This window comes from Colossoma macropomum, unplaced genomic scaffold (genome assembly GCF_904425465.1).
Source record: "Colossoma macropomum unplaced genomic scaffold, Colossoma_macropomum, whole genome shotgun sequence".
NCBI lineage: Eukaryota > Metazoa > Chordata > Actinopteri > Characiformes > Serrasalmidae > Colossoma > Colossoma macropomum.
In genome coordinates, this window is record NW_023494786.1 from 11,410,724 (window position 1) to 11,438,342 (window position 27,619).

The 27,619-nt window shown below is 38.9% G+C and overlaps 1 protein-coding gene across 1 annotated transcript; it reads left to right on the forward strand.

The window, feature by feature from the left end:
• The first annotated feature begins 6,145 nt into the window (after positions 1-6,145).
• On the forward strand, positions 6,146-19,515 carry hepacama (hepatic and glial cell adhesion molecule a). The gene is made up of 7 exons (XM_036560882.1): positions 6,146-6,343; positions 9,578-9,916; positions 10,953-11,234; positions 15,472-15,565; positions 17,246-17,310; positions 17,551-17,627; positions 17,741-19,515. Exons 1-7 carry the CDS (start codon positions 6,259-6,261, stop codon positions 18,065-18,067), a joined length of 1,269 nt encoding a protein of 422 aa, XP_036416775.1. The 5' UTR covers positions 6,146-6,258; the 3' UTR covers positions 18,068-19,515.
• Positions 19,516-27,619: the final 8,104 nt, after the last annotated feature.

A 27,619-nucleotide genomic window follows, 5' to 3' on the forward strand; every position in this document is an offset into this window, starting at 1 on the left:
ATGCAACACTTGAAATCAAAACTAGACTTTTATCTGCTTATTGTAAGGGAAATAATGAAGAAATAACACACGCTTAGCCATGGAACTTCTGAGCAGCCTATCATCCAATTATTTTTGAGCCCCTAATAATTGAGATTATGGAGGAAAATGGTTGTAATTCCCACAACATTCACCAGAATTGGATGTTAATACCTTCAACTCTGCACTTTGAGCTTATATTCATTACTTAATTTCAACTGCAAAAAGCTGTGGTAATAAAATAACAGTAACTTAGTCAACATCCAGATATTTGGGGGGTGGATTATTCTCAACACAGCAGTGACACTGACATGGTAGTGCTATGGTATTGTGTGTGGTGCTGGTACTAGTGTTTCAGGCACAGCGGTGTTGCTGGGTTTTTTTCACTGCTAGGTTGAGAGTGGTCCTCCACCCAAAAATATCCAGCCTAGAGCGGCTGTGTGGTCAGCTACTGACTGTGCATGATAAGAGAAGGCCTTCAGTCTCTAACTGTACAACAAGTCAGGTGAATCTAATGAAGTGACTGGTGGTTTTGTAGTGGTGTATCTCCAACAAACTTGCTCATCTTTAAAATCTGATGTGCTGGAGCTCTAAAAAGCTCACAGAATTATTTCATTATGGCATACAAAAATCCATTTTAGTATAAACTTCTAACATGTATAAAGAACACTAGCAGTTCTCTTTTTGTGAAAATGTAGCCGCTGGTGCTCTCCTGTTAAAAAAAGTAAATAATGAGCTTAATTTCCCATGACAAAGTATACTTACCCAACCATTACACAGATCTGCTGTTAATTGGAACATACACTGTGGAGCACAATTAAACAAAGGCATATGGCACTTCATTAGGGGTGTATGACAAACGTGTCTCTGCAGGCTTACTGTACACATTAGTATCGCTATCTGAATCCCACTAACTTAGACAAAGAATAAAAAAGAATCTTTTGGAGACATATTTCCATGAAATCACAACTAAGGCTTATGCACACCCATAGTCTGTTGTGTATTGTTATATAACTAGTATGTCACTGAACTCTCAGTAGGTTTTTGTCACCACACAGCACTTTGAAAACAATCACCATCCAAAAACGTGAGTGCTGTTAGGTCATTTGTCTTTTGAATCACTCAGTTTCCCCAAGTGAACAAACCTGTGTAGAGTCACATAGGCTCATCTAATCCTGTAGGCAACAACTGACCACAAAAAAATTGTGTTTTAAACCATTTTTTTTAACCAACTTAACTTATTGTGTTGCAGAGTCATCCCTATGTTCCCAGGGCATTAGCTCAGGTGACATGTGATTTACTGTATAATATGACATTCAATTTATTACATTTAAACTGGGCTTTATGTAGTAAACTACTTGTTCCATTTACTGTGCTAGTATTCTAGTAGTGAGCTAAGGGCTACACAACTACTAACAGCAGTAAAAGAAAAACAATACATCATGGTACTCTTTTTAAACCTTTTTATACCTGAAGTGGTCTACTTGCCATGCAATGCATGACCTTTAGTGACCCTAACCATGACCTTAGGAACCCTTGTTGCATGACCTTTGGTGACCCTAACCATGACCTTAGGAACCCTTGCATAGGTTTCCATAAAGTATCATGTTGAGGTATATCATGTTGAGGTATTTCAAGAGTTGAGGGAATATAGGGAACTGGGAACATAGGTGTGATCCCCATGTCATCACACTGGCAAATCACAGACCCAGTTCTATGGATTTCACCCTCATTTTTAGTTTTTGTACCCTGAGTTAGGCTTTGGGGAAAATTTGGATAGTCTGCATAGCTCATACCAGAGCTGTGCCGTAGTGTGCAGATTACTTTTTAAGTATGTAGAATGGCCCTGGAAGTGTAGTATAAAGACTTAATTAATCTACATAGCACTTATACATCAGATAAAGCCTGAAACATACATGTAATCACTGAAAACAGTGTATTGGTGCTGCAGTTGGCATCCACTGTTGTTAACATACTGGCATATCTCACTCATACTGGCAGATCTTTTTACCTGTTTTAAGACATAGTAACATAATGCTATTACATTTTAAGAGAAGTAATTAGTAACTTGTAATGGCAGTAAATAATAGCTTTTTTTTAATTGTTTATATATATTATAATAGGTTACCTAACATCAACATGTACAGTATATTTAATTTGCATTTTTATGGGGCCCTTGGCACTTAGGGGCCCCAGGCAGCTGCTTACCTTGGCATAGACCACCCCAGAAGCACTACTCTTCCATTTTTTGCTTGTGGTAATCTCCACAAATTAGCAATTAAAGCATGGGACATTCCAGTATATTCAGGGACTTTTTCATTTCCGGTTATAAGATCATGAACAGGCAGCCAGGCTTTTCATTATAATTTTGAATAGCCACACACTTTCCTACTCTGTACCTTGATTTATTTCTGATGCCCCCTCAGTGGTTTTGGCAAGTTTCTTCAACCAAAAGATTACCTCAACAAGACTGAACAGTTCACACTCTACCCAGCACTAGATGAAGGCAAGAGGATGAGAGGCAATCGCTCAGGAGCCCCCAAACAAGCCAAAGTCTCTCACTCAAGGCAGGATGAGAGAGTAATTGTCGTCTTTGTCATGCTCATGGCCGAAGCTGGCTTCTTCCCAAGGAAGAGAAATGAGCAGTGGAGCTTGCTGGCCGCCCACACTGACTCCCACATGCACCAGGCCTAAAGCAGCCAGAAGCTTCTCTGAAGGAAAATCCTCACAATGAATCCTGTCACCAGCTCCAGGAGTTACAGGCTGCCATCAGCAATTTTTTTACAGGTTGCCAATGGCAACCCAAAGCGCGGTGATCTCTCTCTCTCTCTCTCTCTCTCTCTCTCTCTCTCTCTCTCTCTCTCTCTCTCTCTCTCTCTCTCTCTCTCTCTCTCTCTCTCTGCTGTTATGGCTCTTGTCTTCTCCCCCTAGACTGCTGCTGCTGACAGCCCTGTCTGGCATCATCTCCACTCCACGCACCGAACACATTCAGCTCAGAAATACATTATATTTATAGATGCTGAGATCATATGTGCATAAGCTCCAGAGAATGACTTCTTCATTTCCACTCTAGTCTGGAAATCAGTGAGTGACTGAAAGTAGTGACTGTACAGTCTATTTAAATCAAGTAAAGGTAAAGTGACAGTTATTGTCAGTGCCTGCTGTGTGTGAACTCTCGTAAAGTCTTTGGAAGTTTTGCATTATGTTATGGCTTTCTCCAAGAGTAACAGAGGGTAATTTCTACAATCTTTTGCCCTCTAGTGGACAATATCGTGTCCTACAGAGCAGCTATATGCCAGCTGAACTCATTAATGTCCATGTCTGAAATGTGGTCCAGATGTTCTCTGACCTCAAAGGCAATTAGAATAGATGGTAAAACATATCAGTTTTTTAAAAGTTGTTGATAGTTATTGGTCAGATTTTGATATCAGAACACAGGTTTGGTTCCTGACCTCTTGCTGCACTCCAGTCATTGCATTAAACTTACATATCATTTTCTCAGATGCCTTTGCACAGTACTGTGTATATCCTAGATATAAGTCTATAAGGCCTACAGTGAATGAGTGAACATCTTAAATAACACAGATTGCTGGTCATAGTTCTTATGTTTGAGGTGACTTTTCGCAGTGCGAGTTCACTGATCCTTCTGAACTCTCTTCATGCTCTGCTGACCTTCTTCACTGGCATTTGGGTGGTTTTACTTGATTGAGATCTTCAGAAGATGAAAAACACAGGAGGAGACTTTTATCCTGAGAACAAAAGCCAAAGCCTGTGTGTGTGTGTGTGTGTGTGTGTGTGTGTGTGTGTGTGTGTGTGTGTGTATGTGTGTGTGGGTGTGTGTGAGCAAGGGGTGGCTCTCATGTATTTTCCCTGTATTGTGCCTCATTCACTGAAGCTCTGATTAGCTGAAAAGGGGAGACTCTTTAGCTACGCATGGACCATGTGCTCAGTAAGAAGCTGCTTTAGTGTTTGGCTCCATTGCTGTTTTTGTAGCACTCTTTCTCTCTAATGTTCACTGAGCTGCCTAAGTTTCATTATTGGACACGCTGGAAGCTCCCAGAGCATTTATTCAAACTCTCTCTTACTGTGTCACACAATTTGGCTCCCTTTCTTAGACTAAACGTCATGGAAATGTCAGAAACAACAACAACAACAGTTGCAGCACAGTGACATCAGCTCTCAGACAGACATCATGGGACAGCGGTGGAAACAGGTGTTAGTCACACGTCATATGTCATGTAGGAAAAGTGGAAAAATGATGCAACTTACTTTCAATTAGGCAGTCAAAGCTGGAGTTTGGACACAATGAAGGAAATCATGTTGAGGCACAAGATGTTTTTTGTTTTTCCTTTTTTTGATTAACTTTTTATTGTTTTTCACAATTACAACACACACACAAATTTCCATCAGGCTTGAGACAGAAATGAATGAGGGGAGGTTACTTATAGCTATTAGTATCTAAAAATGTATTACTAACTAATCATATATAAAAATAATGAGGTGTATAGAAATAATTAGCATGTTATGCATTATTCAACATAAAATAATCACCTCATTTTAGGAAAGCAGTAGTATTCAATCAGTTACAAACTGTTGCCACATTGGCCTTATGGACCTTGGCAGTGCTAAAGCTGAAGAAGGGTGAATATCTGGTACAAGCCAAAGTTTCCAGTTTAAAGGTCTTATGTCCTACAATACATACATGTATATATATGTGTGTGCGTGCGCTGCTGTGAGTCACCCTGCAAAGCCCGAAATAATCATTTAAAAGTCACAAATGTTGGGTCAGATTTTGCAGGCGGTTTTTCAGAATACCTCACAGGTCTTTATGTATTAACATCACACTCACAAGTTCAAAAAGAAGCTCTGGCTTCTGATGAAGCTATGATGACAATAGTAGATCATTCACTTACATCTTTGGAAGACACGTCCTTCACCAAGTTTTGACCGAGTTCTCTTTGAGTACTCTTTCAATGGACTCGCAATCATCAGAGTCTGAAGAACATTACAAAACGTTCTTCCTCACATTGTGTGCAATTACACATTTCCACCAGAGAGGTCTCCAAATCCCCAAAATCTTTGATGGTGCAGCTTTAATTGTAGACAATCTGACTCAGATTTCTTTGCTGTGTTGCTAGTGTACCTCTCCACCATGAATGTATTTTAAAAGCATGTTGACATCAGGCAGCATATTCATTATCATTTTATGTAATAACATCATTTGGTGTAGCTTTAAGAGGCATTAAACTCTTCAGACTTTTGGTTCCTATCACCACCACTTTGAACAATTCTGTAAGTTTCTCTATAACATAGCATTTCACATCAAACCACTCTGAATGACTGTTTGCATCATCAAATAAGTATGCAGAAATTTAGAAAAATTTATGAAATTCCCCTTTGCAAATAAGTCAAATTTTGTAGTCGTCCTACCAAACAGTCTCTTTTCGGCCCCTCCCCTGAGGGTGGAGAGTAAGGCTTGTTAGCAGGGTACCAAATCGTGTCCTGTGTGCCCGTTTAGAGGGGGCCAGACAGGGCCGTGCTGGTGAGGATGGGACAAAGTTGGGGGTGTTTGGTGTGTATGTGTGTGTGGGGGGGTCTTTTTCACTAACAGCAAGTCTATTCATTCAAGGCTCTTGTTCTGAGGAGCTCACATGTGAACCCGAGGGCTCTAGAGCCAGTTTCTTTCATGTAGCTTTTATCTTCTGTAAGTGGGCCTAAGCTCTTGCCCCATAGACCCTCATTAAGGATGATTTCCCTGAGCATATTTTTCACTTTGGACTTGCTCATTTGTTGCTATTTCACATCAATAAAAGGTATTTCAGCACTATGTGTTGAATCTAGAATTGTTATCTGCTGTATGCTTAGACATTTCTCTCACATGAAAAGGTGTGAAAAGCAGTGAAAATAGCATTGATGCAGTGACAATGTGACTAAGGAAGCAAATGTGGACTCAAACTAGCTCATCCTGTCTCAGCCCAGTGATACAGAAAAGACAAACTCTCGTCATTGGATGAAGGCAAACACACACAGAGGCGCCCCTGAAAATAGACAAGCACTGTGCAGAACCTCACACACACACACACACACACACACACAGCTGCTCAGGCAGGGGTCCTGAGAGTGGGCTTCAGAGCAGGCACAGTCCAGTCTGGCAGGAAGCGTTGTGTATTCTCAGCGACGTGCCTGGAGTAGCCAAATCATGCTGATTGCGGGGGAGAGAAGCCCAGCGCTGCTCGCAAGATGAAGGAAAGGCAGCCTTCCTCCAAAGAGGCAGCCGTTTCTTCACTTTTCCAAAAACTCTGCCTCCTCATCTTTCTCCTGACAGGTAAGTCAAGAGCAACAAAACCTCCTCGATACTTTAGCTGGAAAAAAAATTGAAACAGGGAAAGCAGGGAAAAGAGACCAATACTTTACTCTTGCTGCATGATGCTACTTTCTTGCTGCAATTATTAGGGCTTTGATTAAGTTACTCGTTTTAACTTATATTGGTGATTTTCAAAAGGCCCGTTTCTCACATTTTTCTTGTCTTTTGTTTGCTTTTTCTCTCTGACGGATACACTTTTTCGTGGACTTTTGTGTTGGTTTATGTACCAAAAACAGTCACCATTAATTTTTATGTGACAATTTTCCATTCATGCCTTAGAATTAAACAAGCTGTCTTTCTTACTGTGCCTTTAAGGCTGATGTTTGTAAATGGTCTCTGTTCAGATAGGCTGACCTATACTGTGCCTCAGCTTCACTTGACACACTCCTTGTAACCTCAGCATAAATGGGTGGGGCTAAATTGCTGTAGGCTGAGTAGGCAAAAGTTTGAACACTCCCAGTCAAATTACATATTGTTTTGTTGATTTTCTAAACAAACATAAGTTAACACATCCTCCACAGGGAACAAACTTCATTGTTCTGCAAATTTTAGTACATAATATCTTTTGGCAGTTTAATATATTGGAAAAAATAAAACTTAAAATAGAAAATGTGCCTAAACATTTGCACAGGCCACATTTTCTGTTTCATCTTTCCCAAATATGTTAAATTCCACTAATAAAGTTATAAAGTTAATAAAGGTTGGGTGCCCCAAACGTTTGCATACAACTGTACAGAGGGTGTATGTTAATGCATTGCTTTGGTGACATCATAAAAACAATGAATTTAAAACAAGCTGTTTTGTTTATATAAGTTTATATACTACATTAAACTCTTTTGTCTGGAAAAAATGAGAAACGTGATTTTTAATGATATGGGCCTTTTAATGTATTGCTTGTCATACACATTCACTTGGTATTGAATGTAGTAGCTTAGTTCTCACTTTTAATCAAGACTTGAAATTTGAAATTTGAAATTTATTACATGAAGTGTGGAGAAGTTTGTAGTTCAACTGAAACCAATTCAGCGTTCATGTTTAAACCTAATTATAATTCAGTACATTAACCAATTGGTCCATTGAAAAGGGACTGTTTGTCTTTGCTGGTTGGTAGAGTGGTGCTCAGCATACAGAGACTCTGCACACTGCAGTAAGGATGGTGTGTTGGGTGTTGGATGTACTGTGGGTCAGGCGGAGGGAGGCTTTAGGGGAGAACAGGCATGTCTGAACAGGAGAACATGTAGCCGAAGCCTGTCTCTGACCACTACCGTTGTGTCATTGTGCTGAGCGCTGATTAGCAGAATCACTGGGCCCCACTGTCTACTGCCCCCCAATCACGCAAGAGCATGGCTCTCTCCCAGCTGCCCCTCATTGGAGGAGAGCAGGCCCACAATCCTGGCCTTTGTTAGCTCATCTTGGCAAGCCGTGAAGGTTGAGGACTGTTACCAGGGCGATCGAGACATGCCACGCTGACTCGCTCTACACAGTCCTGTCATGACAGAGTAGAAGAACAGACTTTCCATCTGCTGGAACATGCAGAAGCTTCCAGAGCAATTCTCTCACAGGCCACTTTATTAGAAACACATACCTTGTACTTCCACTCACTGGCCACTTTATGAGGTCCAACCACATTATACTTTGTATAGTTGTATAACTGATTGTAAAATTGTGATTGGCACGATCCTCAGCAAATAAGCATTTCATTGTAAGCAGTTCTGGTGATGAATGAGAAAAGCATGAGTTCCCCTTCTACACTGAGAGACAGCTGAAAGAGTTCTGAGATATATAAAAATACAGCTATATAAGAAAATGATGCGATATTGCACTTTCCTAATGGAAATATTGTGTCACAATGTTTTGATTGAAGTTGTTGCTTAGGAGCCAAAATTTAGAAACAGGAGAAAATGGCTTAGCTCACTCTGATTTCAAACGGGACTTAACTATGTCTAGGAGAAATACATGAGATTAAGAGGAGATCTCATTTAGAATATTTTATTTTTTTTTGCTCTGGGCACCTCATGTAAATGTAATCTTGTCTCAATAATACTTGAGAAATGGCAGAAAGGTGTTACTGTGTAACGTTTAATGCCTGACACACACTATTGTGATCATCTGGATGGTGGTACTGTATTTATTTAATTCCTGAAAACATTTTAGGTTAAATTCAAGATGCAAAATACAGGGGGTTCTGATGGGGGTCTGGAAGACTCTACTTAACCTAAACAATACTTAAGCTAAACAATGGCTTTTCCCTGAATTTGTGTTTAGGTGTCTGTTTTTCCTAATGAACAACATAATGTCAAAATATTTTTTTTTCAGGAACCCCCCAAGAATTTTGATTTTGAGACATTCAGGGGGTCCCTGAAAAAAAAATATTTTGACATTATGTTGTTCATTAGGGAAAAACAAACACCTAAATACAAATTCAGGGAAAAGCCATTGTTTAGCTGCTTCTACCATAAAAAGAACCCCTGTTTTTGGCATTCTTAACTGACTAGAGATACAGCACTTCTCTGCCTCAGGGTGGCACTGTAACAAACTGGTTCATCCAGTTGGTCCTTCATAGTCTAGCAACTGTAACTATGCCCGGTATACGTCTGAAAAACTTTACAATGTGTGGCAGCATATTTGTAAATCTGAATACTTTCCCAATTTCCCAAGAGTTTGGTGGAAAGAGTGAATACAAGCTAGGTGCTTCTAGGTTGATAATAATGGTACAGCCACTCTAGGAGCCTAGAGAATATATGAACAGAACATTTTGCTATGTCTCTTTTCTAAATCCCTGCATTCCTTTTTGGGTTAACCCCTTAAATAGCCAGGGCCCACCAGCGGGCCCAAAGTTTTATTACACACTTCTATAATTTATAAATGGCTCAGCTAGTTTGTACTTAAGTCCCTGTAGCCTTTGTATGTAATAGCCTGAGATTTTAAGGGGTTAAAGCACAAAAATCATATTTACAGAATCTGTAAATATGCAGATTGTAGAACTACATGTAGAGATGTAGATTAGCCATGTTTGCTGTCCGAAGTTTGCATCTTCACTTTTGCCCTGGAGCTGACGCTAATGTAGCTAACAAGTAATGGAAGCATATACACCACCAGTTAGCATCATGCTATCTGCATGCCTAAATCATTGCACAAAAGAGAAGGATGAGCATATGAGTAAAAGCTGTTTTGCTGTATGTTTTTGCTTTAAAGCCGTCAGTGGGGTGAACATTACGAGTCCCTCCTCAATAATACGAGGAACGCTTGGCAGCTCAGCCTTGCTCTCCGTCAGCTACACCAGCACCAGCTCCGACCGTCCTGTCATCAAGTGGCAGCTGAAGAGGGACAAGCCGGTCACTGTAGTGCAGTCCATTGGCACGGACATCATCGGGAACCTGCGGCCTGAGTACCGCGGCCGCATCCTGCTGTACGAGAACGGCTCCCTGCTGCTCAACTATCTGCAGCTGTCTGACGAGGGGGCTTACGAAGTGGAGATCTCCATCACAGACGACACTTTCACTGGAGAGAAACACGTCAATCTCACAGTGGATGGTAAGCAGGAGAAGGAGGCTTCATTCCATTCCATCAGCAGTGAAATATACTGGGTTACATTCCAGCTCATTCCATGTCCTCAACAGCTTACTTAGGTACAGCTGAGACAATACAATAGCCGCCCCAGGACTAGTTCTGTGTTCACTTGAAGAAAGTAAGATTATGGTCATTCAGAAAAAGCCTTTGTTGCTGCAAGAAGCTTTAAAGTAAACCTGCAGTGACTGTTGATTGGGGTGTTTGGTGGTTAACTTATGCATAAGTTATATAGATTATAGATTATATGTATACATTAAAGATAAGATATAAGAACACATGTAGGCAGTCTTTGTCAAAATCATCATTAGAAGTTATAGTTTTAGAGGCTTCACTTATTGACTTGTTCTTGGAGTTCTTCTTAAGAAAAAATGGTAATAAATACATTAAGAATAACAATTCATCTAATCTTGTTTCTTAAAGGCTGGCTAAAATGAAAAATTTAACCACCGCTACATCTGTTGTACATGCCTATTTGCCTCCTACCACAGTCACAGCAGTCTCTAAAGTGAGATTTCCTGGTGTAAAGACAAGGAAAATCTTCTTCTGATAATTGAAGTGGACTGTATATGCTTTTGGGGTGGATACCTAGGGCTATGTATATATATGAGCATCATAGGGATTCCAAATGGTAGTATGATGTATTTGTGTAATGTATGCTGGGTATTGTAGTGAGAGAATCTTGATGGATGACAACACAAAAACAATACAAAATCCTGAATTCTGTCAAACTCATGAGGTGGAGGGGTACAGGGTGGCTACTATAGGACACTATACAACACATTAAATAACATATTATACACTAGGTTTAGGCTGTAATGCCCTTAATTTATAATTATGGATAAAAGCACATTTAAATAAAATTCTAACTCCTAAGACATTTAAGAATCCAGCCTGTAGAGTCCAGGGCTTTGAATTTTAACTCGGCAGACTGATGTGAGTGTAGATGTTTTGTGAACACACAAAATGCTCAGTTCTCATGGACAGCATCTTCCTGTTACAGTGCCCGTGTCCAGGCCGTTTGTGCATTTAGTGGCGTCCTCAGTATTGGAGCTCACCGAGTTCTTCACGCTCAACTGCACTCACGAAAGCGGCACCAAGCCCACCTACAGCTGGCTGAAGGGCGGGAAGCCTCTGATTAACGACTCGCGCCTGCTGCTGTCCCAAGATCGGAAAGTCCTGACCATCTTGCGGGTCCTGATGTCAGACGATGACGTCTACAGTTGCATGGTGGAGAACCCCATCGGCAGCATGAAGAGCCTGCCTGTGAGACTCACTGTCTACAGTAGGTGCACTGACTCCATCTTCACCTCCTCAGTAACACACATGTAAATCTAAGACACTTCACTCCCTGTGCTCACTCATAAACACCTGTAGGCTCTTCACACAGGCCTCCTAATGATGATATTAAAAACGTCCTTCAGCGTGGTTTGATGTGAATTGTTCCAGACGTCTAAGAGTTTAATATCTCTAAAATCTCCCTCACAGAAAGTTATTATATTGAATGGTTATGAATATGCTCCGTGGTGCCTGAGACATTGTTTTACTATATTTTTAAGATAAGCTTTTGGCTAAAACATATCCATTTGTGGTGGAAACATACACACAGGGTGTTGTTAGTTAAAGTAGTCCCCCAAGAAATGTATTGTTTCAGATTTACAACTAAAACTTTGTTGTTCAAATGTTGCTCTTTGATGGCTCAGCAAACATGATGGGAAATGTGTTTTTTCTGAGGAGACACTAGAGAGATTGGTTGCAGATAAAGATGAAGGTTATGATTTTGGCAAATCAGAGCACATGTGAGATCTTATTGAGATCTTTACTAAAATTCAAGAAGAGAATGTTACTGGACTCTTTTCCTCAGGACAAACATCTAAGCAGCTGGAGATTTAAGCAAAAATCTCTTGTTTTTCAATCTGATCTCCTTGTCTAGATGAACCTACAGAGATATTAAGGAAATCTCTTTTTGTTTTTTCTTTCCTATGTGTAGATTCACTGGTTGTTTTGGATAGTAAATGTTTGTGTTGCAGACTCCTGGGGCTGCACTCACAAAAGCTCTTCTAAGAAAAATACTTAAGAAAGACCTTAAGACAAACAATAAGAAGCTGTTAAGAATGTTCTTAAATGCAATTTGTGAAAAAATATCAAAAAGGTAAGAGGTTCTCATATATTCTATCAGGAACTCTTTTCTTTAAAAAAATCATGGTTGTTTTTTTAGGCTATAGGTTAACAGTCATGTAGACTATCAATATCACTGTACAATGTACAGATTACCAACGATCATACCATATTTCCATTAACCAGTTATTAAATTCAATCACATCATCACCCAAATACAGCAAAACGATGGTAAAATAAAAACAACCTGAACATTCAAAATAATTTAGCAAAGTGTTGGTGGAGGAAACAGCCAACAGGAGAGTTCTTGTTTTATTTTAACAATTATATTTTGAAACTCATTAGAGGTCACAGGTTAAGAAGTTTACTCTGTCAGTTCTTACAGTCTAAGACAAGTGTGAGACTGCCATAAGGAAAAAAAAATTTTTTTTTAAAGACACTTACATGTTCTTTGTGCAAGTTTAAAAAAGAAATCAAGATATTTTTTGAAGAACAATAATATATCTCATCTCTTTTTATTGAATGTGTAGTAAACCCAAAAAGGAACAAGGAAGATTTTCTATCCTAAGATACTTCTTAATTCTTTGTGAATCTGGCCTCTGGTTCCTATTACCATCGTTGTATAGAAACTGTAAGATTCTCTATAATTTCACATAAAACCACTCTGAATTAATTTCTTTATATTTCATTGATTGAATTTTACAGAAGCTTTGAAAAAATGGTGGAATTTCTCTCTAAGAGAAAGTATTAAATCAAGCCCTGTATAGCAGCGATGATGCAAAAATAAAATAACACATCAAAGGTGTCACAGGAGTTGCAGAGTTATAAAGTTAGAGCTTTCTTCGCAATGCTGCTTCAGCCTCTGCTTCTGTTTATAGACACATTCAGGCCAGATTGAAATTATCAGCTTATTTTAGACTTTAGATTCAGTCAGAGTAACAGTAAGAGGTGACTGAAGTCTAAAGTACTTTCCCAATCCTAAATATTTCTTTACTTCCTCAGAATGATACTTCATGCCAAAATGAACCTTGTTAGATATTTTTCTTTTCACTTAAAAATAGATGACAGCATGTAGAGATCATGTTTCTTGGAAGACAAAATTAAAGAGTAAAGAATAAATTAAAAGGTCAAAATAACCTTTTTTACTCTGCCTTAAAGAAATTATTTGAACAATCAATGTCTAAAATCTAAAAATGTTATTTGGTTTATTTTGCAGATCTGCTGTATTGTTAGTTTATTTTTGTTATAGGCCTATACCCTACATATTTTTATATTTTACATTTTCTGGTCTTATCTCTTTATCCCCTTTTGTTACTGTGCCCATATACTGATATATGTAAATGTGCTCTGTTCTCATTGGCTGCCCCGTATAGTGCCTCATTCAAAAAGTAGTCCAGGCTGAAACACTCCTTATGTAACATCCTGCCTTTGTCTTTCTCTGTTTTTGTCTTTGTTTTCATTCCCTCATGTGTCTTGCCATGTGCTTTTGTTGTTGTTTTGGTCTGTGTCTCCTCCCTGGTCCTGCCTCCCTTGTCATCTGTTCCACCTGTCTGTAGTCTGTAGCCCCGCACTCTCATTAGTCCCAGGAGTTTCTCGTTTCCCCTCGGTGTATTTATACCCCTGTGTTTGCGCAGTCTCTTAGTCTTGCATTGCCTATGTGGCCCTGTTGTTTGTTTTCACTTGTCTTGTTGTTAGGTTTTTGTGTTTAGTTCTGGTTTCTTGGCACTTACTTACTATGTCAAACTCTGTTTGGTTTTCCAAGATATGGGCTCTTTAATTCCCTTCTGAGCTTAATCAGGCTTTTTGTGGAAAAAGTGCAGGTGGACTGGATTGGCAAAACTATACAATACTCTCAGCATTTATAACAAAAGATGAGTTGCGGTGGTCAGCAAAAATTCAAATATGGCTTCAATTAAGCCATTAAGTCTCCACTCCAGTATGGAGTTTGTACAAACCCAGTTCCAGAAAAATTGGGACAGCATGTGAAATGCTAATAAAAACAGAAAGCAGTGATTAACATACTCTATTTGACCTGTATTAAATTGTAAATAATACAAAACATGATCTTTCATGCTTTACCTCATGAACTCTTGACTGTTCATCCATCTGGTTCAGATAAACTCAAGCCCAGATGCAGTGCCTGAGGGGCCGAGGGTCACAGTCGTTCATGTGTAGTTTTCTTTTATGCACAGAGATTTCTCTGGATTCCCTGAATCTTTTGATGATATTATGCACCATTAAGGATGAAGTACCTAAGTACCAAAATGGCGAGCCTCAAACCATCCTCGTTCATAAAGGACTAGGCCTTTCCTGGATGCTCTTTTAAGTCCAAGCATGATCACATCACTTGTTTATGATGTTTTTTTTTTTAAACATTTCTTCTTGTTCCTAGTCTTAAATTGCCCCAGTCCCAATTTTTTGGGACATGTTGATCAGACTGAGCACACTGTAAACTTAAATTAGTTGACTTTACTTTAAAAATCAAAACTTATTGCCTTGAAAAAAATATTATACTTAACAGGTTTAGGCCTAAATAACTTTATATTAGTTACTGTCCAATTTTCAGTGATCCACAGTTCTTAAGGAAGTAAGGTTAACTCAAACAGCCCAATAATATAAATGGTTTCCACTGAGCTGACAGTACTCTACTTTTTCCAAGTTCTGCTTACTTTTGAATTAGGTTAACTTGAATCAAACACTCTTCCTTATGAAATATATCGGCATAAATTAAAATAACTACATTATGTTAAATAGTTGTTTCAGATCATAAAGAATAAATGGCCTATTCAAGACTAGAGTCACACATTTCCAAGGACTCAAGTAGCTAAATACATGTTTGCCATTCTGTTAGCATTCATGGCGATAGGCTGAACTGGTAAACCTGAATACCATCACATTAACATTAAAGTATGCTATGACACAAAAAGAACATTATTTGTTATAAAACAGAGAATTATGTTTATAAACTAGAAAAATAAGAGTCAGACTTTAGTCCCACTGGAGTTCAGCTCAGAGATCCTTTCCTCTCCCTCCATCTCTGCTGCCACACAGTTAGTTCAGAGACAGTGCTGTGCCTCAGTGGGGTTCAGCATTCAGTCTGCACACTTTGCCCTTTAAAAATCCCCCCAGTGCCTCATTCATTCCAGCCCTCAGGAAACCTGGCAACCAAAGCAGACATTTGGGTCTTACTTGATGTTGACCTCTTCCATACTGTGGTGTGGTCCTTCAGAGCCCATTGTTATTGTTAAATCTTTAGTGTTGTCTGTAGTTTAGCAGAGGTGATATGATTTCACAGTAGCACTGAGTTTACCTAGAGAGAGATGTGGGTGCAGTGGCACATGTTTTCAGAACAAGAGAAAAGCTCCATGACAACAGCTCTCCTGCTTTTATTTCTTTTCCTGCAGGACGGAGTTCTCTCTATATCATCCTTTCTACCGGTGGCATTTTCTTGCTCATAACCCTGGTGACTGTGTGTGCCTGCTGGAAGCCCTCCAAAAAGTAACTCTGCTCTCCTCACTTCTTCTCTTTGATGACTCTGAAGTGGAATGGCTGGGTCACATTACTCTACTTACAATAAGCCTAGAGCTTTTGAATGTTGGTAGGCAAGCATTACACAAAAGCACCTTTAGATTAGTATTGTATCATAAATGAGTTGGCTCTTCAAGGTCAATGTTGGAAGCAGACTTGCATATCTGAAGCCGGGGTTTTCTTTCTTTCTTTCGTTTTGGAAAATGAAGACAGATTCTATGTCCTTGCTGAAATTCATCATTAGGCCAAAAGCCATTAATCAAATGCAGTACACCTTTATGATCAAATTGCATCCAGTTGAATTTAGAGCCAAAATGAACAAGAATGGTGACCTTCAACTGTGTGTAGCCTAGGCCAGTGGGTTTTAACTCCAGTCCTGGTGACCTACTGCCCTGCCTCAGCACACCTGGTCATGTAGGAGCAGGTCATTACCAAGCTTTTCATTAGCTGGATCAGGTGTGTTGAGGCAGGGAATACCTGAATCTATGCAGTGCAGCTGGTCTCCTTGTTATGCAGGGCAAGAAATTAACTTGTACCAAGAATGTCTGGGGACAAGCATGAGACATTTTGGGCTAAATGTTGGTGAGAACGTAGACTTACTAGAGTGCGAGCAAACTGAATGCCTTGTGGAGATGGTGCTCAAGTAGTTGAGGTTGGTGTGCTTATCAACACTATTGATGGACAAGAAGTCTGTCATTAGGCCATAGATGTATTCTAATTTAGCATATCACCCCATAAAACTCCAGTTAAGCGTGAAGATTTGTGTCACCTGTGCAGAAAAGACATTACATTCAGTGAAATACTGGACTGGCAATGGGCTTCTTGGAGCCCCAATGCGACTCTTGTCAGTTGTCGGCAGTTCTTTCGGTGCTGCTGTTCCTAAACTTCGGAACTCTCTGCTACAATCTCTTCATGACTGCTGTACCCTAAAGCTTATCTTAAAGCCGTCCTCTTTACTGCCCACTATTCTTCTTTCTCAAAGCTTTCTCTTCTTTTTTGCTTTGGGTTTGTGAAAGGTGCTATATAAGTTGAACTTATTATTATTATTTTAAAATAAACGTTACCCTTTACAAACAAAAACAGCTCAAAACAGTGTTTCATTTGTCAGCTTGATTTGCTTTTGTTGTTGATTGTACTGCCATTAAAAAAGGAAGCACTAGAATTTAGTGTGAGTTTTAGAGTTTAGCGTCCTTGTTAGTGGCGGATTTCATTGCAATCCAGCACCAAAAGTTTAAAATGTTGTGTCCACACATATATTCTCCTTATAAGATCATGTCTTGCACCATGAGACTATGGGTCCCCAGGACTGGAGTCAGAAACCACAGGCCTAGGCAGCCATGAGCATGAGGGTCTGATGAAGCAGCATCATGGTGTTTTTACGTTTACTTGTAAGTTTTCATAAAAGCATAATGCAAAATAATACTTTAATGAGAAGGTAGCATGAGAGTTCACTGAACTTATAAGATATAGCTAGACAAAAATAAACAATTATAGGTCATAATATGGCTAACTTTCACTGATTAGTCCCATTTAGGAGCATATGAAAGATCTACGAGTTTGGTCAGTTTGCTGTTTTGGTTATTGAGAACATTGTCATTAATGCATTGACATGCATTAAAGGCAAGATCATTTATTAATCTGATTTTGCAGAAAAAGGCAACAGCCTGGCAGACAGAGCAGGCAAAATGTAGAAGAGATCAATGGCAATCATGAAGGTAAACGCCTCATTTTCTATACCTTTCAAAGATTTCTAATCTGTTTCATAGGAAACAACATCCTAAACACTATATTCTATAAATGTTATGTTTACATCGTCTGTGTTGATGATTGATATGACTTTTGTTGATGTTAACATTTCAAAATTCAAGAACATTGTTAATAAAAAATACAATTATTTGTGTTTAGTGTAATAAACAATTTATAACATCAACACTACATACATCCATGCTTTGCAGTTCCAGTTGATATTGTGCCAGGAAGGAATTATCACACTCGCAGAAAACCAGGTGGTCTGTATGTTCTGAAGGAAACGGTAATTGAAGATGTTTTCTGGGGTCACTTTGCAGATCTATGAAACTTAAGAATATAAGTATTTTGACTTCACTTTGGCTGACTGTACTCTGTCCTCTCTGTAAATTCTCACAGGACTTCCACGAAGGAGAAGATGAAGCCCCATGTAGCTACGTCCACCCTTTAAATCCCCTCGGCCCACCATGCTATCCCAGCACTTTCCCCCTTCCTGCCCACTCTCCAGACGCTTATGTCCACTCAGGAAGAAGATATCCCAGCACCCCTGTCCCTTCTCCCCCTACCACACCTCATTCACCCACCCCTACCCTGACGCCACCCCCATCCTCTCCACCACATCTGAGAAGCTTATCGCGGAAGCCCCACCCACCTGCAGCCAGCCCCACCCCTTCACACACAGAAGAACCACCTTTTGCACATGAGACCATTCACAGCCGTATCTGACTAGCCAGTGCAAAGAAAAGAGGGAGAGAGATGAAAGAAAGAAATGAAGAGAAAGAATGCATTTGAACCTTACCCATGAGAACACTGCAAAGTTAATGATGCCATTAGTGATAACTTCACTCACACAGGAACAGATTACAGACAAAATAATGGAAATAGCAGACGATACTAATGACCAGGTTTTTCTTCTTACCGTGGTTGGGTGACCAGTCGCTGATAAATGTACAAGGCCTAAGTCAAGTTACATATATATATATATATATATATATATATATATATATATATATATATATGGGAGGCCAACACATTACACCTACAGGAGCTTTAAATCCATAGGCATTAATATGGAGTTGGTCCCCCCTTTGCATGCCCATTAATTCAGAAGAGCATTTGTGAGGTCAGACACTGATGTTTGATGAGAGGGCCTGGCTCAGAAGCTCTAGTTCTAGTTTATTCCAGAGGTGTTCGATAGGGTTGACGTCTGGGCTCTGTGTGGGCCAGTCAAGTTCTTCCACACCAAACTCACCCAACCATGCCTTTATGGACCTAGGTCTGTTCATCAGACTGCCAGATAGAGAAGCGTGATTTGCCACTCCACAGAATACGTTTCCACTGCTCCAGAGTCCAGTGGCGGCGTGCTTTACACCAACCCCCAACTCCTTGAGTACACTTTGATCTTAGGCTTGTGTGTAGCTCCTAACATGCAGTTAGGAGGATAGGCACTGTGCGCTTCAGCGCTCGGCGGCCCTGCTCTGTGAGTTTCCGTGGTCTACCACTTTGTGGCCAAACAATGATAGGTTGTCAGTTGTCAGGGACAGATCAAATAAGACAGAAATTTCACAAACTGATTTTTGACAAAGGTGACACCAGAAATTGCTCAAAACAGGTCTCTGTAATGACATAAAAAACAAAAGGCATCTTTTTTCTTAATTTCATGACAATGAACTCACCGTTGTCTCCATTATTTTGTCTGCTACATGTAGTGCAGAATCATGAAATGTAGAGTCCAGCAGTAACTCCAGCATTATCAGAATTTGTACATGGGTTTTCTGTTTATACTCGGAAGCTGATTTTACATTTTCACATGCTTTTAGAACATTTCTGTTATCTAGATCATGTTTAACACCACCATTCAAAAGACATTTTATAATATAGATATAACCACCTACCAGTTTTGCAGGATATCATTTTATTATATGGAGGTTTTGTACAAAGATGTGTTGTAAATATGTTGTAATATCTGTCCATATTACTATGATCTTTTCATTCTTTATCCACAATGACCTTCTGGATGCCTTAAAATTTCAGTTATATTTTTGTTCAGATTTGTAAAGATAGAATACAAGCAATAAAAAGTAAATGGATGATTTTCAGTATTCATCACTGATATATAAAGCAATTTGAGCATAGCAAAATTGTGATGTTAATACAACTTTTAATTATTAATATTTGAGAATGGAACTTCAGTGACTGTCTACACAGATATTTAAAGAAGTCATAAGAATACATAAAAAAATAAAGGGGTCAAAAATTTACTGGGCTTTACTTTACAAACTACTCCATCTGTTATACCCGACTGTTGATACAGCTTCATCACTTTACTCTGCTTGTTAGCATGCTAAAGGCTACATGGCTAAGAAGAACAAAAAGAACGGTATGTCATTACAGTTGTACTCCAGGTTTATAGCCAATCAAAGCAATTACTCACATGTTATGTACATCAATCTCCCCACCGTGATCTCACTGTGATCTCCTCACTGTGATCTCCCCACTGTGATCTCACTGTGATCTCTTCACTGTGATCTCCTCACTGTGATCTCCTCACTGTGATCTCTTCACTGTGATTTCCCCACTGTGATCTCACTGTGATCTCCTCACTGTGATCTCCTCACTGTGATCTCCCCACTGTGATCTCACTGTGATCTCCCCACTGTGATCTCACTGTGATCTCCTCACTGTGATCTCTCCACTGTGATCTCCCCACTGTGATCTCACTGTGATCTCCCCACTGTGATCTCACTGTGATCTCCCCACTGTGATCTCTTCACTGTGATCTCCTCACTGTGATCTCCTCACTGTGATCTCTTCACTGTGATCTCCTCACTGTAATATCACTGTGATCTCCTTACTGTGTGAAATAGGTGTGACACATATCTGAGTGGAGAGTCAAAGTGGGTGAGGGCCAGCTAAAAAATAATTGAAATGGAGCCTCAGACTGAAATTATCCTCAGTGGTTACCATTCAGAATATAGACATCAAATTAATATCACTAGATGTCCTTTGCATTGTTTTAAATTTTGGAATATAAATGGTCCAAATTACTTGGAATAAATAATGTTTTTATTAACTTTGATTAACAGTTAATGCCGTATTTTTCCCTCTCCTGTAAACGTACCTTTCTGGAGATGCAAGGTTTTGTTTACTTCGTTAGTTTGTTTATTTATTTACAGCTTTATATTAATTTTTTAGAACCATGTAAACCTGTGAAGTTGGACAGGACTAGGATATATAAAGTAAAAAAAGTTAAAAAAGCACCTAATCAAGTTTAATGAGGTTTTTTGTTTGTTTGTTTTTGTTCCATGTCAGCTGCCAAATTTTTTTCAATAACATCTCTCCAGTCAGAGCGTGTTTACCTGCTCCTCTACGTCAACTTTTTAATGCAGGAGTAGTTTTGAGCGAACAAGACAAATGTGATTAATCCTGATTAACTTCACAAAAGAATGTAAAAAATAACTTTAATCATCTGACAGCTCTAGAGACACGTTTTCCTCTTGCAATAAAAAATCATCAACTCTGTTAATTAGAAACTTTGAATTAATGTAGTTAAGCTTGAAAAACACTTGATAGTATATTTTTGTCTCTTATACAAGACACAAATGTATGTCACTCTGTAGATGGAGTGACTCTTCAGTGTTTGTCCTGCTCTAACACACCTGACTCAACTTGACTAAATAACAATCCCTCTGAAGTGCAGCAGGGTCACTGACTGCCCTCAGGACTTCAAAGACCATCTGAATGTTTGCTCCTCATAACCACTAGAGGTCAGTATCTTTTTGGCAAAGAGTCCTTTGCGTCGCCTGTTGAATTGGTGTTGAATTGACACAGACAGCAGAGATCAGCGCATAATGACAGCACTACAGCTGCCTGTAAAACTCTCACTGCCATCTCTAAAAGAAACCCTGACTGTTAGGACTTGTATGCCTTAAAATAGTGCATATAATAGTATTACAAAATGATGGAAAAATAAATGTGTCCTTTACATTGTATTAAATTTTGGCATAGAAATGTTCCAAAATTACTTGGAATATGTTTCCATTAAGTTCTATTAACAGTTAATTACGTTTTTTTTTTCCTTTTCCTGTAAAGTTACCTTTTTGGAGATACAAGGTTTTGTTTACTTTGTTAGTTTGTTTATTTATTTACAGCTTTATATTTTTTTTACAACTATATAAACTTGTGAAGTTGGACAGGACTGGGACATTCGAATCATTTATATACTTAAAAAAGATGGTTCTACAAGGGTTCTTTAGTAAAGACAATGGTTCTATATAGAACAATGAACGCTCGTGCATTCTTTGCATGGTGAACTGGTTCTTCAAATTGATGGAGAACAAGTTCTATATAGCACCAAAAAAGAGTTCTACTATTGTTATTATGTCAAGCTTGTAACAATAGGAGAACCCTTTTGGTGCTATATAGAACCTTTTCCATATACAACTCATTCCTCATCAATCTAAAGAACCAGTTCACTATATAAAGAATCATTTAATCCTACATTTATTCATGGTTCCTTGAAGAACCATCTTTTTTATTTTTTTCATTTATCTGCCACCAAACTGGTTTTATATTGTTGAAAACATCATTTCCAAAAAGGTTTTTATTTTTAAGTCACTATTTTCTTATGAAGTAAACTATACATCACCTTAGTCTCAGATAGTGTCAGATACCCACCTACGAGTGATGACATGACTAGTGTGCTGGAAATTAAGCCTTCAGATTAACTTGTCTTTGTATGATCACTAAAAAAAGTAACAACAAAGTAATCTTCCCATTATGAAAATATTTTTGATTACTGTTATTCCTTCACCTGAGGGTTACGCTGAACCTCTTCATATTGAGGCCGCTTTTTGAAGGCCCTAAGTGCTGTTTTAGAGCGGTGATTATGCAGAATGGCTCTAATCACTGCTCATGGAAGCAGGTCAGAGTAGCTACTCTAATCAAACAACAAAAATATAGAGCCAAATCAAGTTACATTAAGTGCACAACCTGTTGAGGTGCTTCAAATGTATTTCTGAGAGGTTTTTTTAAACAGCATTAAGTGGATCTTTTATAACAGCGGAAATGACGAATGTAATATTTTTAGAGCCGTTTAATCCAACTTTAATTCTGCTCCTGCATCACCTGTGTTTTGTGGGATGAATGGTCAGATCTGAGGATGAGTTTGACCCTGACTGACTGGATGTCCCTCATGAGCACTTTGCTCTTTTTGTCACTGAGATCACAGAGCACAGGAGCAGAAAGCCGTACCTATTGACGAATTTTCAGGCAAGGCTTTCAGGCCTCAAGAAGATGAAACATTAGGGATATTGAGTAGGGAGAAAAGAAGATAAAAGGAGCCCATGAGAGGAGTCTTCCATATTCCTGGCCTCATCTGAAACAGCCACGCAGACATGTTGGCCCAGTCCCCATAAAGCCCCTCGTCTCATTATCAGGATAATGTCTTTCTCTCAGATCTCCAGCAGAACACCCTTTTGTTATTGAAATGTGACTGGACGCCTCGCCTGTGTCCTCTGATTAATTGCAGCCACTTGCATCCTTGATTACTCGAGGTGTGATTGACTAATCTGCTGGATTGCGTAAGCATTGGCCATCTGCTGATTTTGTGTCGGCCACTCTATGCGCTCACTGTGAGGCTCCCGGCCCTTGTCGAAATATTAAACAAGAGATGGCAACTGTATTATGCAAATGTTTTGGGAAAAATATCCTTTTTATGTAAATACAACAATGTCAGAATCACATCGCTATCGGCAGATAATTGTTTAAAAAAATGCATCATCATCATTGGACAGATGTTGAGATTTGACCTATATTTCAAACCAGTATTTAATGATGTATTTATTTGTAACCGTATAGACATAAGAGTTTTATGTTTGTCCGTAATGCTGATTCAGGTAAATATAGACCCAGTTTCTACATTTTATAAATGTGTATGTGGCAGTGTTGGCAGATCTGTACATCAAAAATATTGGATATTTACTCTGGCCCACAGTTCCTATAACATATATCTTTAGGGATTTCTTTACAGTGGTGGTGATGGGAACCAGCAAGTCATTATGCCTACAATGCAAATATAGCCATTTTATTTACTCTATAAAACTACCAGTGAGCTCACATGTGCCTTCTAAGTTTTTATATGTAATGTTGATGATGCTAAAACAGTCATCAATCTGAACAAATAAGTTTTCTTTTGGGACTATTTTGCCCCACCCTGCATGTACCCCTCCACTATGAATGACTTTCAGAAAATACCTTTTAGCTTCTTGAAATCACATCTCAAAACTATCCTAATGCAATGTTTTGGGCATCAGGCAGCGTATTCATAACCATTTCATGTTATAACTTTGTGTGAGAATGATTTTAGAGGCATTCAACTCTGCAGATGTCTGGTTCCTATCACCACCACAAATATGGTGACAGTAAGTTTCTCTAGTACAGAGCATCTCACATCAAATCACTCCAAATAACTGTTTACATATTACCAGTGAATTATGCAGAAGTTGTAAAACATCGGCGTAATTCCCCTTTAAGTCAGTCTTTCACAGAATTGCATGTTTTTTGTTTGTGAGGGAACAGCATTAAACAGTTTGGCAAAGAGAGGGTCACATACATAAAGAGTTTCAGTCATGGCAAAGCATTCAGAACCCCAGATCTCGTTGTTATCACATTAAGGGTGGCCAACATGGCAAAATCTCACTTCACAATACTTAAAGACATTTTCATGGTTCATGATATGTATCAAGGTATCATGACACGGTTTGCATGTGTCATAAACCAGTTTCAATAAACTATACATGGCTGTTGTACTGTAAACAAGGCTTGTGCAATACAATATTACAAGTATTGTTAATAATTGTCATAAACAGACAGTTAGGGCAAAATACTGACTAGCTTAAGAATATACATATAACCAAACCAGCCATTGGTTTACCCAAGTTACAAACATTCTCCCAAGTTTGTACGTGTTTATAACTTCCCTTTAGTTTTGCTAAGCTTTTTTTCATAAGAGCCATCGTCAGTCAATAAATCAACCCACATTATAAATGTAAAGGTTGGTATCTTTTCCAACATCTGAGAATCTGTCAGCCTGCTGTCAAATTTCACCGACTTTATGAACATTAACAAGCCTGTCGCTACTAACCTTCAGGCCTGTCTTGATCGGGGAAGTAGTCTACACTGTATTAGCATTTTAAGCTTATGGAATCATATTAATATTTTATTGTGTGGTGACACAGATTTGATGATTATTTTATCAAAAATTTGGTCTCTATTGCCACAGAGAGTAGCTTACTCTGACATGGACATTAATAAATTACATATCAACTTCGTACAAACCTTTTATTTTTACTTTTAGATTTTTATATTAAATTGTTTAAAGGCCAATATTATAGACACAAACACACACTCATATGTATATGCACAAAGAAGGTCCACAAGGCCATGGTTGGGTGAGTTTGGTGTGGAACAACTTGACTGGCCCACACAGAGTCCTGACCTCAACCCTACTGAACAATTTTAGGATGAACTAGAATGGAGATTTTGAGCCAGGCCATCAGTGTCTGACCTCACAAATGCTCTTCTGGATGAATGGGCAAAAATTCCCACGAACACACTCTAAAATCTTGTAGAAAGCTTCCCAGAAGAGTGGAAGCTGTTATAGCTGCAAAGGGGGGACCAACTCCATATTAATGCCTATGGATTTAGAAAGGGATGTCATAAAGCTCCTGTAGGTGTAATATGTAGGCCACAATATGTTTGTCCATATAGTGTGTCTATATACAAATATGTATGTGTAATAATGATAGTAATATTCTTCCCACAAAAAGTTTTAATGTGCATATTATTTGTCGCTACTTTTGTTAACATAAGTGAATCTGTCCCTTAGTGGGGTTCATTGGTAATGAGCGTTCTAGGATATGGGGACTGATCTCTCTGTGTATGTGTGATGGGTGATGCCGGCAGGAGTGTTTTAGGCTTGGTGAATGGAGGTGTAGGAAGTGCGTGTTCCCCCAGGGAGGATGTTAATTAGAGAAAGGCTCATAAGCAGGCTCACTCTTGCCTCTGCTGCTGACTCTCCAATATTGTCCTCACAAGGGCTGCTAATGGCCAGGCCACGTGCTGCAACAGCTTCATTCGTTCACAAGGGTTGGTGTGACAAAGCAGAGCTTGTGAGCTTGTTTTCTCTTTTTTGATGGGGCATCTTGGTCAGATCTATGCTGATTGCAAAATATACTTCAAGAGAATGTATCCACTGTCCCACCAGGGCAGCACTGGTTGAAGAATCTCTCTGGCCTCCGTTTCTAAGAGGTCTGACGAAAACATCTGTTGTTCATTGTCTATGGAGAAGCAGTAGTGGGAAAGGAGCACTTTAAACCTGAAAATAAACAACAAAAAGAACAAACGCAAATTTAGGCACATTTGTGACACTGACCATGTTAAAGCCTTTGAACAAAAAGTCTGATTTTTTTTTTCCTTTCATTGAAACACATGTTCAGACTTTCAGATGGAGTTGATCAAAGGCTCTATATACAAGGAGTGTATTAGTGCTAAACTAACAGTGATACACTTGAATATTTTTTGTGTGTGTTCTGGATTAAATGTGCACATTTGGAGCTTGTTGAAGATGTTCCATGTTTTATTTAAAGCTTGCACCAGATATATTACCATATATGTTACCTTGCTGTAGTGTTACATTAAGTCCTTCTATAAGAGTCCTGGCATACAGCCACTACTGCTACCGCTAGGTATTTGAAAATGGTAGAATAACATCAGCGCAACAGTAGACTGAGTTCAGCTTCTGCTTTCCTTAAAGATAGCCAAACTCAGAAGAGTTCCACTTCTAAACTCTCATTCATACTGAAAAAACAAAAGTTTTTTTCCGAGTGTTTCCATGTCTTTTTAGTTTTCATATGAACATTATAGTTTTAATTTAGTTTTCATGGTTTTGAAAATCATTTTAATTTTAATACAGTTAACAAGCACTGCTAATTTTCATTGTAGTAATAGTTTTAGTTAACTAAATAGAATGCTTAGAATACCACTTGTATTTACAGTCAGTGACGTATCTAGAACCTCCAGAAGGCTTAGAGTGAGCTTTTATTACCAAATTGGTCTCATCCATTGGAAATCTAAACATGATCTGCTGCATTAGGCCTTTTGTTTAGCTCCTGAAGTCCTAACCAATGGGAGAGCTCGCTTGGCTGTATCTACCTAGACACCACAGAGGGAAAAAAAATCATTGTATAATTTTTCATTGAGTGTTTTAAAAATGTAACCCTAGTATTTGCAATACTAAAAAAAGGTGAACTAAAACAACACTTAAGGCCAAAAGATGAATCGAGTTTATATTGAAATCGCAGTTTGAAAAAGTCCAATTTTCAAATCACATGATCTGCAATTTTTAATTTATAGTCTATAATATCAACACTAGTTTTAGATGGGGAAATGTAACTCACTAACACAGAGCTACCTGAAAATGAGTTTCAAAATTAAAACCCAAACCCCCTTGTGCGGTACATGACAACACAACCACAAGCAACTGGCAGTTTGGCACAATCCAGAAAAAGTGGATATGTTTATTTTCTTTCATTTGGCATTCTCTGGAGACTTAGAAGGCCATGATGGTTCCACACTGGATTTATATAATACATAAACACATTATTACCAAAGGCAAGCTAGCTGAAAGACAGCATTGTGTTGGTGTAATATACATTCAGTGTATTACTTTTCATGTGTAGCATGTTTATTTTCATTTCACCCCAGGGAGGACCTACTATCATAGACATCCAGACATAGTGCCAGTTTTATAAAGCAGTTGAATATGCTTTGGAAACTGAATAAATTGATGTAAAAAATATGATATGTATTCCTCCATTTACTCATTTATTTTGATTGAAACATTGGCTAGACTTGATCTGGCCCTTGATCCTTGGTCTGACCCATGAGCTCTCAAAACATTACACCCAAATCAAACTCAACACACAACACTTCATGCCCAAACCCAACTATAAACTCCAATAAAATCTGTCAAATTAGACGGCATCAATTATCATCCCCATCTAAATATCTAACAAGTGACTGCATCAGCAGCTGGAGCTATCCGGCAGAGACAAGGCAGCCCACTTTCTCACCCTTAGTAACTGTCCCCTGGCAACCGGCGTAGAGCGGCAGTTACATTCAAAGTCCTTCAATACCCCCAGGCCCCCCCCCTACTCAGTCGATTAGGCTCCATGCTTAGCACCTGCGAAGCTCTCGTGTCCTGCACACGACGCGAGA